This window comes from Brachyhypopomus gauderio, chromosome 20 (genome assembly GCF_052324685.1).
Source record: "Brachyhypopomus gauderio isolate BG-103 chromosome 20, BGAUD_0.2, whole genome shotgun sequence".
NCBI classification, from domain to species: Eukaryota; Metazoa; Chordata; class Actinopteri; order Gymnotiformes; family Hypopomidae; genus Brachyhypopomus; species Brachyhypopomus gauderio.
The window spans coordinates 2,337,022-2,349,094 of record NC_135230.1 but is presented as its reverse complement, the minus strand read 5'-3'; the positions used below and the strand labels follow the sequence as shown (position 1 = coordinate 2,349,094).

At 43.2% G+C, this 12,073-nt stretch overlaps 1 protein-coding gene across 1 annotated transcript in view; it reads right to left on the bottom strand.

The window, feature by feature from the left end:
* The window catches only part of LOC143484285 (uncharacterized), a 37,323-nt gene that overhangs the window by 23,535 nt on the left and 1,715 nt on the right, over positions 1–12,073 (bottom strand). Inside the window, exons 2-8 of the mRNA XM_076982936.1 lie at positions 11,645–11,754; positions 8,851–8,976; positions 8,490–8,683; positions 8,269–8,363; positions 8,051–8,181; positions 7,796–7,920; positions 75–192 (exon numbers count right to left, since the gene is read on the bottom strand). Coding sequence (XP_076839051.1) covers positions 75–192; positions 7,796–7,920; positions 8,051–8,181; positions 8,269–8,363; positions 8,490–8,683; positions 8,851–8,976; positions 11,645–11,754 — 899 coding nt within the window. The remainder of the gene's footprint in view (positions 1–74; positions 193–7,795; positions 7,921–8,050; positions 8,182–8,268; positions 8,364–8,489; positions 8,684–8,850; positions 8,977–11,644; positions 11,755–12,073) is intronic.

The window sequence follows — 12,073 nt, the reverse complement described above, 5'->3', positions numbered from 1 at the left end:
ATTGTGGGTAATAATTAAGACTGATCAGTTCAATCAAATAGTAGTGAGAGTTTGATTACCTCTAATTTGATTACCTCTAAACTAATTGTAGTGCAGCTGTTGTTGAGGACTTTCAGGATGGTTTTACTTTCTGATTCTGGACGATTCACAAATGCAGAAGCTGGTGTCGCACACAGGAGATTGGCTGGCAAGCTGCAGACACACACCCCACACAGAGCCACACAGCCATGCAAACACCCATGCAGAGATAAGACAGATGCACACATAGAACAGCTTCCTCTTTTTCTTTTAACATCTGAAGCAGGACACCTACAGGGCTCCAGTAGAGGGACTGTAACAGGGAGGTGACATGAGGGAACTTTGGGTTCCTGATAACAAGTATGACATGCAGCTGCATTCTGGATGTGTTGTGCAGGTCTAATGACACAGTGGGGAAGGTCCACTAGGACCAAACTGCAGTCATCCAGTCTCAAGATGACAATACTGAATAAACACCAATATTCCCACTATTCACATATACAATGACTTTCTGCACAACCTGCAACATATAAAATAAAAATTCATGAAGGTATTTGTGAAACATTCTGGGAAGCAGGTTGGTTCCATTAAATTAACATTTATCACTGTAAATGTGTTATTTAATGTAATTGCCTGGTAATTGTTATCAAATTTGTTTTTGGTTACTGACAAAAGATATTTTTGAAATTTCTGTTTTTATCTAAGTGCACATTTAGCGTTCTTAACTACCCTAAGTGTCCAAAGACAAGATTAACAGACTCAGACTGCTGCTACTGGCCAGTGCATAAGGAACAAACTAATAAATCCAATGCTGCTAAATATTGGCCAGTGCTAATAAGAAACTTGTGGCAAAAAAACACACACACACATGGTCACACGTCACACAGTACAGAAACACCAACACAAACACGTCCTTAAAACATTGACGACAAAGCAATTTTCATTAAAAACATCTGAAATGGAAACATAGCTTTTGATGGGAGAATCATAATTGGTTATGCAGAATTGTTTTTCAGGAATGTCTATTGTTTTTGTGGGAAACCACAAACCCTATAAAATGTATTGACCTGGTGCACCAAACCTTAAGCACATTTTCTGCCACACTCATTTAGCAATTCTGAAACACACCTTTTGCAAAATATTAAACACAATGTCTTGCATTAGACACGATATTCAAAACAGAAAACTATGGTTTTTCTTCTGGAAAACAGCCATGCAACAATCACCAAAATACAATACAATACAAATACAATACAATCACCAAAATCCAAACCCAGCCCTCACAGGTGAAACATTTCTAAGCCTAATCCTTATAAAGAGGCCACAAGTTGGAAATCTTGGTTTGGAATAAATGGAGTCCTATACTATATAGAGATGGTGATAAAGAGGATGAGAATGAGGAAGAGGATGAGCAACCGTAACTGATGAGATCAGAGCCACTCTGATACCCCTTGCTGGGGAATGAAGAACAGAACAGAAAGAGGCCATCGTCAAAATGGTCAGAGCAAACAGCAGCATACATTTCCGACAACTACAACAGCACATCTTTACTGACAGTGTCACTGTTCAATATCCATTCAGTGAGTCTATCCGCACTGGCCCAGTGACAAGCTACTTTCCCTGCTGTCTTGTCAGAGAGGACATTGCATGTGATGTTGAGATCTTGTGGCCAGGCTGAATTTTGTATGCTGGTTACAAGCCTATTTTTTGTTTGATTGTTTTTTAGAGGCCCACTGCCAGCTGCCTGCTGTGTGTTAAGTTGTGACAAAAGGACATGCTTTTAGAAACTGGGTCTTAGTGTCTGCAAAAAACTGTAAAATATATTATATGTACATTGGTAACATGTTTCTACAATGCCTACATTTGCCCAATAATAAAATCCTGGATCATTCTTGTCTTATTTACAAATTGTAGGTACCATGTTAAACCAGCAGGTGGCATTGCCACTGGCAACTCATTGAACTATCTTGCTTTGATGGAAGAAAGTGTGTGTCTATAGCAGGGGTACTCAAATAGAAATGATGACGGGCCACATTTAATTTTTTCAACCACTGAGGGGGTCGGTTATGGGGGGGAGCGGTGGAGGGGGGTGTAGCGAACGTAAACTGTTGACGGGGGGTGGCGAATGCATTTGGGCGTCTGCTACGTGTTTGTTGTTGCCATAAATGCAATCCCTGGCATCGTCTTGAGATCGCGGTGCACGATTTCAAAATAAGAGCGGATAGTGCGATTGAAAAAAAAGATTCCTAAAAAAACACTTTTCAAAACAGCTCGCGGGCCAGAAATAGATAGCTATTTGAGTATGGGGGGGTCTATAGTATGTGGTATCCAGGTGTTTCAATACCCTGATCAGATATCCATCTCTCTCTCTGGTCTGATCTTCAGAGGTTAGACCTATTTAAGAGGGTCTGCCATTTCTCTCTCTCCGGTTTTCTTTATTAAGAGCATGCAAACTTTGGCACGACTAACAGCAAACAGCTGAAGGTCATATTACTTCATTACCGAGCCCAAGTTACGATGCAATCTACCAACCAGCCAATCAACGTTACCAGGGCAACAGATTCACCAAACTACTTGCATCAAGCTTGTTAACGTGGCCCCATGGACTGAAACAAAGGTGATCAATTCCCTGTTGTTAAACCATGACTTAGACACAATCCTGGACTTCATAACCAGAAGGAAGATTCCCAGCACACCTGGACGACGTCGCTTTTTATCAACGAGGAGCCTGTGGTGGAAATTCCCTCCTAATTCTAGGAGAATTCAGAGAGGACAACGAAACCACCCAAAAACCCTCAACAGGTGAGAGTCTCACCGCTGGGCATAGTTTAAAAGGGCAAAGTTATTTGACATGTAGACTAAGTTTCCTGGTAATACCTTCTGAATGTTTTTGTTCAGCTTTGTTTAGATAATCTTCAAGATTTGTACATACAAAGTTATCATTGCTGTGCATGCAACCATCTTTTCTTTATCAGATTAATGGCCAACTTCTTGTCTTCCCAATTTTCAGACACACCACATAAATTTTTATTAAGTTATTAAGTCCATAATTGATAACTAAAAGTTGTGGTTGTGGTATAATTAGAATATGAGAATTAGAATTCTAAATTAATGAGACTGATTAATAATTAAGGCAAAACTAATTATATCTACTTTATAGGATTGGTAGGTGAAACCCCTACAAAATGCTTGCAGACAGCATGTCAAAAATGAAAACCTAAGGTTCAAAACATTAAATATCTGCAAGTTATTAAATATCTGCAAGTTCTGCAAAAAAAGGTGAAAACCTTTTCCATGTACAGATCATTGAAATAAAATGCAGTAATAGTCCAACATCTGGAGATACAACCAGGTGCTGTCAGGTAGAGGATCAGCTGGGCCAGGGCGAGGTAGAAGAGCAGCTTGGCCAGGGCGAGGTAGAGGAGCAGCTTGGCCAGGGCAAAGTAGAGGAGCAGCTGGGTGAGGGAGGTAGAGGAACAGCTGGGCCAGGGCGAGGTAGAGGAACAGCTGGGCCAGGGCGAGGTAGAAGAGCAGCTTGGCCAGGGCGAGGTAGAGGAGCAGCTGGCCCAGGGGGAGGTAGAGGAACAGCTGGGCCAGGGCGAGGTAGAAGAGCAGCTTGGCCAGGGCGAGGTAGAGGAGCAGCTGGCCCAGGGGGAGGTAGAGGAACAGCTGGGCCAGGGCGAGGTAGAGGAACAGCTGGGTGAGGGGGAGGTAGAGGATCAGCTGGGCCAGGGCGAGGTAGAGGAACAGCTGGGCCAGGGCGAGGTAGAGGAACAGCTGGGTCAGGGGGAGGTAGGGGAACAGCTGGGCCAGGGTAGAGGAATTGATTGATAAGGCATGTCAATTGTTTCTATCCCAGGTTCATGGCAAGGGCCAACATCAGATGTGATGTGGATGAAAATGTGGCAAAATGCTGAAGACCGTATATATGATGTAATAAGGCTGTTCAATTTTGTGTTGTTTTTTCCCCCTTTTGCAGTTTTTTTGTACATGTGTATTTTTAAACATATAGGACCATGGTAAATTATGTTTACAATTATGGTAATTCATTTTTGAGTTAGGCTACAATTTCATGTTTCTAATAAAATATAACCTTTACTGCAAAGTTAAGTTTGTGGACGACACCACCCTCATTGGACTCATCTCTGACGGTGATGAGTCTGCCTACAGGAAGGAGGTGGACCGGCTGGTGACCTGGTGCAGCAACAGCAACTTGGTGCTCAATGCCCAGAAGACAGTGGAGATGACTGTGGACTTTAGGAAAGCCACAAGCCCCCTGTCCCCCCTCATCCTTACCGACACCCCCATCACCACTGTGGACTATTACCGGTGAACATCAGCTCCCTCATCAAGAAGGCCCAGCAGAGAATGTACTTTCTGCGGCAGCTGAGGAAAGCCAAACTGCCCACCCAGCTGATGGTACAGTTCTACACGGCCATCATTGAATCCATCCTCAGCTCCTCCATCACGGTGTGGTACACCGGGGCCGCTGCCAGGGACAGACAAAGGCTGCAGGGCATCGTGTGCTCCTCTGAGAAGGTGATAGGCTGCAGCCTCCCATCTCTCCAAGAACTGTACGTCTCCAGGATGGTGGGGAGAGCGAATCGGATCATAGCAGATCCTTCTCACCCCGCACACGTACTATTTGATCCACTCCCCTCGGGCAAGAGGCTTCGGTCCATTCAGACCGGAACCTCCCGCCACAAGAACAGTTTCTTTCCCTCTGCCACTGGACTCCAGAACAGCATATAATCATGTTATCTATCCCGCACAACCTGCCTTTACTTGGAATGCACTACTCCACATGCACTGCTGTACATAGTACTGTTGTTGCACATTTTCTGCCTCTGTATTTTTATGCCCTTTGTATTTTTATTCATCTTTTATTCACTTTATTCATTATATTTATATTCCCTTATTATTACTTGTTTTTATGTTGCACCTTCATGCCGAAACAAATTCCTAGTCTGCAAACCCTGTTCATTGACAATGGCAATAAAACCTTTTCTGATTCTGATTCTGAAAACTGCCACAAACTCTTTTTTTTTTAAATATTACATCTAATACTGTTTCTGTAATGCCATCAACTGTTAGTTTTTTGACAGTGGTTGTGCAGTGATTGACCTTATGTTCCTCTTGAATTGAGCATCTGCACTAGTGTTTGAAAGAATTACTGTTAAAACACAGCAAATCTGGTTTACTATCCAAAGTTGGTGTATGTATAAAACTCTGAAATGCAGAGTTGGTATTTAGTTAAGTAAATGTGCTTTTGAACAGGATATTAACTATTATTGGTATTAGGTAGATGTTTTGCTGTGTTTAGAGTTTTGAAAAAGAAAGGCATGTTAGCAGTCATATAATTCTGTAATATCACACTTTCTAAACATTATTGTTATTGATGTGTGTAGATTATAACATGAGGGAACTGTGTGTATAGTAATTATGTTGTATGTAGTGTACAGTGTGTGTAGTGTATTGTCACGGTGAGGCGGTCCCCTACCGGCCACCTATGTCCACAGCGGCTGTTGTTGTTGTTGTTTGGTGACGTCATGTGCGTCCCTCAGGTGGGCGGAGCCCGTGATCCGTCTCACCTGAGGGTCGTTTGTTTGCCTATATATGTCTTGTCTTTGTACCAGTTGACCGCTGGTCATTATATTCTTAATTTGGATCTATTGCACGGGTTTTAGGTTTGCACACTTTATATTAAACCATCCTTTTTCCCTGAGACTTGGCGTGATCGCTTCCTTTTTGTTGCTCACACCTGCCCGTCACAGAATGACCAGCCACCCTTCGGAAGCCGCCGAGTCTTTTTCTTTCTCCTTCGTTCGTGGTCATGTCTCGTGGTAAGTGTTTGTCTGCGTGGTGTTTTGTTTGAAGAGCTCCGCCGTGCTTTTGTGTTTTGTGTGTGTGTGTGTATGTGTAGCACGGCGAGGACCAGGGCAGTCTGCCCTGAGAAGGCTCTTCGTGTTCGTTGTTTGTTGTGAGAGTTCCGCCGTGCGTTTGTTTGTTTGGCACGGCGAGGACCAGGGTGTCTGCCTGGGAAAACTCTCTTGTGGTGTCTTGTGTGTACGGGTGAACGAGCGGAGGATCTGTGTGCGTGCTCGCCTTTTCCGTGTGTGTGTGGTGCGGTCGCCGCTCGTCGCTGTCGCCTCGCTCCCCGTGTGTCTTGTGTTTGATGTGGGGAGCGACTGCGACTCTGAGCGGCGCGTCACTGTGTATGTCGAGCGCGCATGTGTTTGTCCCGCTCGTTTACTGTCAGCACTATTTTGTTTGTCTAGTGAGTCTTTGCGTGTGTGTTTTGTCCTAGCGTGTTGTCAACTGCTACATGTAATTCCACGCATGCTCCTCCCCTTAAATGTGTGTTTGGGGGGGGACCGGCTGTGGTCCCATGCCATGGGGTGTGGCACGGAAGGCGTCTCTCCCAAGGGAGGCCCTGAATAGGGTAGGGCGCGTTTGTGTTTCGTGTTTGTATATGTGTGTGGTGTGTGTGTGTGTGTGTGTGAGGTTGTGTTCCTTGTGCAGGTGCTTCTCCTTGGCAGTGTTCCTGGACCTTGTGGGGGTCTCCACCTGGCAGGAGCCCCCTTGTGTTGTGGGGTGACTGGAGCCCGGTCGTGAAGAGCCCCTCCCTAGAGGGCTGGGGCCCCCGGATGTTTGGGGACCATGGGGCTCCGGTCTGAAAAGCTCCTGCTGGGGATGGAGATCCTCCCTCCTGCCCGGGGTGACCAAGAGGCCCTTGGGGCTGCTCCCTAGCCCGCGTCGGGGGTGCTCTAGGCCTCGGTCTCTGGCGCTCCTGGGTTGGGTGGAGGAGTCCACCTTGAGATGAGAGGCCCCGGGAGGGGTTGGCTCCCCAGGAGGCTGGGGTGACCCCTAGCAGAAGGCAGGGGTCAGCTCTGGGAGGAGGTAGGTCCAGGAGGTGAAGTAGCTACGCCTTGGAGAGGTAGCCTGCACACCCACACACACACAAGGGACGAGAGGAGCCGTAGCCCCTCGTCCTCACACCCGTGGGGCTTACCGGCTGAATGCCGGTTAGGGCGTGAGGGCCCTGTGACCGACCGGGGCGTGGTTTTGTGTTGTTAACGGCCCGGTCGGTCCAGGGTCCCGCCCGGGGATGTGTGCTGTGTAATGTTTTGTGTTTTATGTTTCAGCTCCCGGACGGCAGGAGGTGTGTTCCTGCCTGTCTCTGCCTTCCTGCCCCTTCATGTTTTGTGTGCAGCCGCTGTGTGCCACACACCCAGTGGAGGGGAGTGCGGCTTGGTGGGGGGGTCTGTCACGGTGAGGCGGTCCCCTACCGGCCGCCTATGTCCACAGCGGCTGTTGTTGTTGTTGTTGTTTGGTGACATCATGTGCGTCCCTCAGGTGGGCGGAGCCCGTGATCCGTCTCACCTGAGGGTCGTTTGTTTGCCTATATATGTCTTGTCTTTGTACCAGTTGACCGCTGGTCATTATATTCTTAATTTGGATCTATTGCACGGGTTTTAGGTTTGCACACTTTATATTAAACCATCCTTTTTCCCTGAGACTTTGCGTGATCGCTTCCTTTTTGTTGCTGACACCTGCCCGTCACATGTATAATCTAACAGGATTGTACTTAGGATTCTGGATGTATATTTTTGTGGTGTAGTGCGTAGTATGTCATGTTGTATTTAGTGTATGGTGTGTAAAGTATAATTGTAGAGGATTGTAGTTAGGATTCTGGATGTACAACTACTGGATGTATAACTGGTGTGTAATATGTAATGTATATGGTATGACATGTACAATGTGTGTAGTGTATAACCTGAGAGGGTCGTATTTAGGATTCTGGGCAAATAGCACCGCCATGTAGTATGCAGTAATGTTGGCTGCAATTCCTGGAGTGTTAAACAACCCAAGATTGTCTTGATTCACTGCAAACACACTGATCTACAATACACAAACACATGCATTTAGCTATGAGAACAATGTGTGTTAATCAATTTAAATAATTAAGACAATTCTTTTGATATTGATTGGGATTCTATGTCACCTGGCTGTGTGTGTGTGTGTGTGTTACCTGGCTGTCTGACACAAATGTCTGGAGGTCACTAAGAGACATGAAGGTGATGAAGGCTCCAATGTTGTTGGTGAACCAGGCGGTGGAGTTCAGGTTGGGATCTGAGGAGTTATAACAGCGAGGAGTGCCACCTAAAAAAACACACAAGCAAAGAAAAAATGTTCAACATTGCAACTTGAAAATACAATAAAAATAGAAAAAACTGTAACTGTTCTTACTGCTGTTGGTCAGATAAGCCTTTACAGAGTTGTACACATCAGCTGGGGTGAAATCTGTGTTGGAGAAATTATAGTTGTTCCCCAGGACTGACACTCTATACACACACACACACACACACACACACACACACAAAGGTGAATGTCAATGAGACAATGAATGTCTAGGTCCAGTGGTGGATCAATAGATTAAGCAGTTTATGCTATATCAAATAAAAACGTACAGTTTCCTATATGACAGACAGGTGGCGCTGTTGAGTTGAGCAGGTCTGATCAGCTGATAGCTGAGGTAGGGCAGGTAGTGAGCCAGATAGACATTAAACCACTGATTTACATCAACCTGAGATGATGCATTGAGAGCAAGAGGCCACAGACACGCCAGTATATTCCTGGCCAGAACTGGAGACTGAACTGGTTGCTGCAGAGAGAGAGAGAGAGTGAAAGAAAAACATTTTTTGAATTAAAATGCACGCATGGATTACTGCACTGAACAAAGATGAGATGATGAAAAATCTTGAAATGCAAACAAACGTGAAAATCACAAACAAAAATACAGTTTGATAAGGTGAGCCAACACAGGCGTACCGTCTGCAGATAGTGGATGGTTTGGTTGTAGTTGCTGAGGAGTGTGCAGAGGTTTGAGCTGTTGTTAACTGTGTTTGACCTGTTCAGGAACTCACTTATCTCTACTGGAGAGATGGAGCCCAGCAGCTAGAGAACAGAGAAGAGTCAGCCGGGTCAGTATAAAGGAGGGATGTGTGGACGACAAAATTACTGTATTACTGATCAAATCTATTGTGACTTTTTACTCTTGGACTGATTACCAACAGTACATTAGCTGACCCATTGACTGTAACACTAAAGTGCTATGCTAGACTCTAAAACCTACATGATGGTGACACTTTTCCTGAACTCAGACTGAATCACTGAATGAACTCAACTACAATCAGGTTTCAGACAGAATCACCTTGATCGTAATGGCTTTGGAGCATCTTCAAATAGAAGAAAGGGATTATTATTGGGTGAAATTGGATTATTATTTGGATTATCTCAATTGTGGTAGAAATAGAAGTGGAGAAAAGTGTCGTAAAAGTTGTGCTAAGCTGCTAGCAGTTGAATCAATTGTAATGGTTGTAGAGGAAGTGCTACTTGTGCCAACAATGGAACCAACAAGTGAAGTTGTTGCAGAGCACTGTGTGGATTCTGTGTTGTTAGAAGTACCACTTGTTGGGGAAAATGTTGCTGACAGAAGCTGGTGGGCATATTGCAGGAAGAAGACAGTGTTGACAGAACTAACAGATGGACTGACTCTGGCACTTGTAGGGATTGTAGGGACTCTGGCATTAGTGAGCTCTATTTGGGGCAGTCATGGTCTGGTGGTTAGGGAACTGCTCTGGGACACAGCCCCCTAGTAATCACTGGTGTGTGTGTTCTAACTGCACAGATGGGTAAATGCAGAGGACAAATTTTGATTGAGGTGAAAATCATAATTGACAAATATGAAACGTTTCAAATTTTTTTGTTTTTTAAGTATTACAACCAATAATGAATGAGAGAACAGGCAGTATTTTTATAAGGGGAAACAGTACAGTACGCGTCTAGCATAGCCTAGCTCTTGTAACATTTTAAAGTAGACATCTAGCTTGATAACTAGATTGATAGTTGGGCTTATGTTCATATATTCGTGTAGCTAGCATTACCCAAGCTAACTAAAACAGTTAGCATAGCATAGCTCTTGTAACATTTTAAAGTAGACATCTAGCTTGATAACTAGATTGATAGTTGGGCTTATGTTCATATATTCGTGTAGCTAGCATTATCCGAGCTAACTAAAACAGTTGGCATAGCCTAGCTCTTGTAACATTTTAAAGTAGACATCTAGCTTGATAACTAGATTGATAGTTGGGCTTATGTTCATATATTCGTGTAGTTAGCATTACCCAAGCTAACTAAAACAGTTAGCATAGCATAGCTCTTGTAACATTTTAAAGTAGACATCTAAAAGTCAAACACTGGACAGGATCAAAGTGGATGCAATCTACAGTATGTTTTTAAGGTCTGTGTAATCAAAAATACGGAGAAGATATTTTACATAGCGTCCTTCATTTTCAGGTGTTCCCATAATGTTGACCATAACTGTAAGCTTTGTTCTTAATTTAATCTCATATGGGAAACAACATTGTTGCTTCAACCTTTAGCACTTCAATTAATGCCAAACTGACAGAACTAAGGGAAGACAAATGGAGCGGCCTGATGAAACGGTCATGGTCTGGTGGTTAGGGAACTGCTCTGGGACACAGCCCCCTAGTAATCACTGGTGTGTGTGTTCTAACTGCACAGATGGGTAAATGCAGAGGACAAATTTTGATTGAGGTGAAAATCATAATTGACAAATATGAAACGTTTCAAATTTTTTTGTTTTTTAAGTATTACAACCAATAATGAATGAGAGAACAGGCAGTATTTTTATAAGGGGAAACAGTACAGTACGCGTCTAGCATAGCCTAGCTCTTGTAACATTTTAAAGTAGACATCTAGCTTGATAACTAGATTGATAGTTGGGCTTATGTTCATATATTCGTGTAGCTAGCATTACCCAAGCTAACTAAAACAGTTAGCATAGCATAGCTCTTGTAACATTTTAAAGTAGACATCTAGCTTGATAACTAGATTGATAGTTGGGCTTATGTTCATATATTCGTGTAGCTAGCATTATCCGAGCTAACTAAAACAGTTGGCATAGCCTAGCTCTTGTAACATTTTAAAGTAGACATCTAGCTTGATAACTAGATTGATAGTTGGGCTTATGTTCATATATTCGTGTAGTTAGCATTACCCAAGCTAACTAAAACAGTTAGCATAGCATAGCTCTTGTAACATTTTAAAGTAGACATCTAAAAGTCAAACACTGGACAGGATCAAAGTGGATGCAATCTACAGTATGTTTTTAAGGTCTGTGTAATCAAAAATACGGAGAAGATATTTTACATAGCGTCCTTCATTTTCAGGTGTTCCCATAATGTTGACCATAACTGTAAGCTTTGTTCTTAATTTAATCTCATATGGGAAACAACATTGTTGCTTCAACCTTTAGCACTTCAATTAATGCCAAACTGACAGAACTAAGGGAAGACAAATGGAGCGGCCTGATGAAACATTAATGAAACATTAATGAAACATTAATGAAACATTAATGCTTTAAGATGAATACAAGCAGAGTGTTTGTAATTTCTTGCTGTTACAATGGCAAAAGTGTGTAGTTATATAAACATAGACATAAGATTTAAGTTAAAAAAGACCTTTCTAGCCTTATAAGAATCATCCTGTTTTTTTTTATTTGGGTAATGGTAGTAATGTTGTGTGTATTGGTGGTACTGACCATAGATGTAGAATTGATGGTGGTGTTGGACACAGTGTAGGAAGTAGCAGGGCTGTTGTCTCTGGTTGTCAGAGATCTGGCATTGGTGCCAGTCATTGTATTAGTGATCTCTGCAATTGAAGAAATAATTGTCATGACACGGTATTAACAGTTGGTCTAAGACTGGTACACATTGTAGTAATTGTAGTTGTAGTATTTTTGGAACTTCTTTCAATGTTAACAGAAGTACTATTTGGCAAGGGAATGGTAATAGGACATGAAATTGTGCTAGTGTTAATTATGGTTGGTAGCTGTGCTAGGAGTATCTGTGGAACCACGGGTGGTGATGGGCACATTGGAGAAAGAAGCAGGTGTGTTGATGTTTGTAGTTGAGGGTGAACTGGTGCTCATCATTGTTTTGAAGTTCTCAGTGGAATTAGAAATTATTGA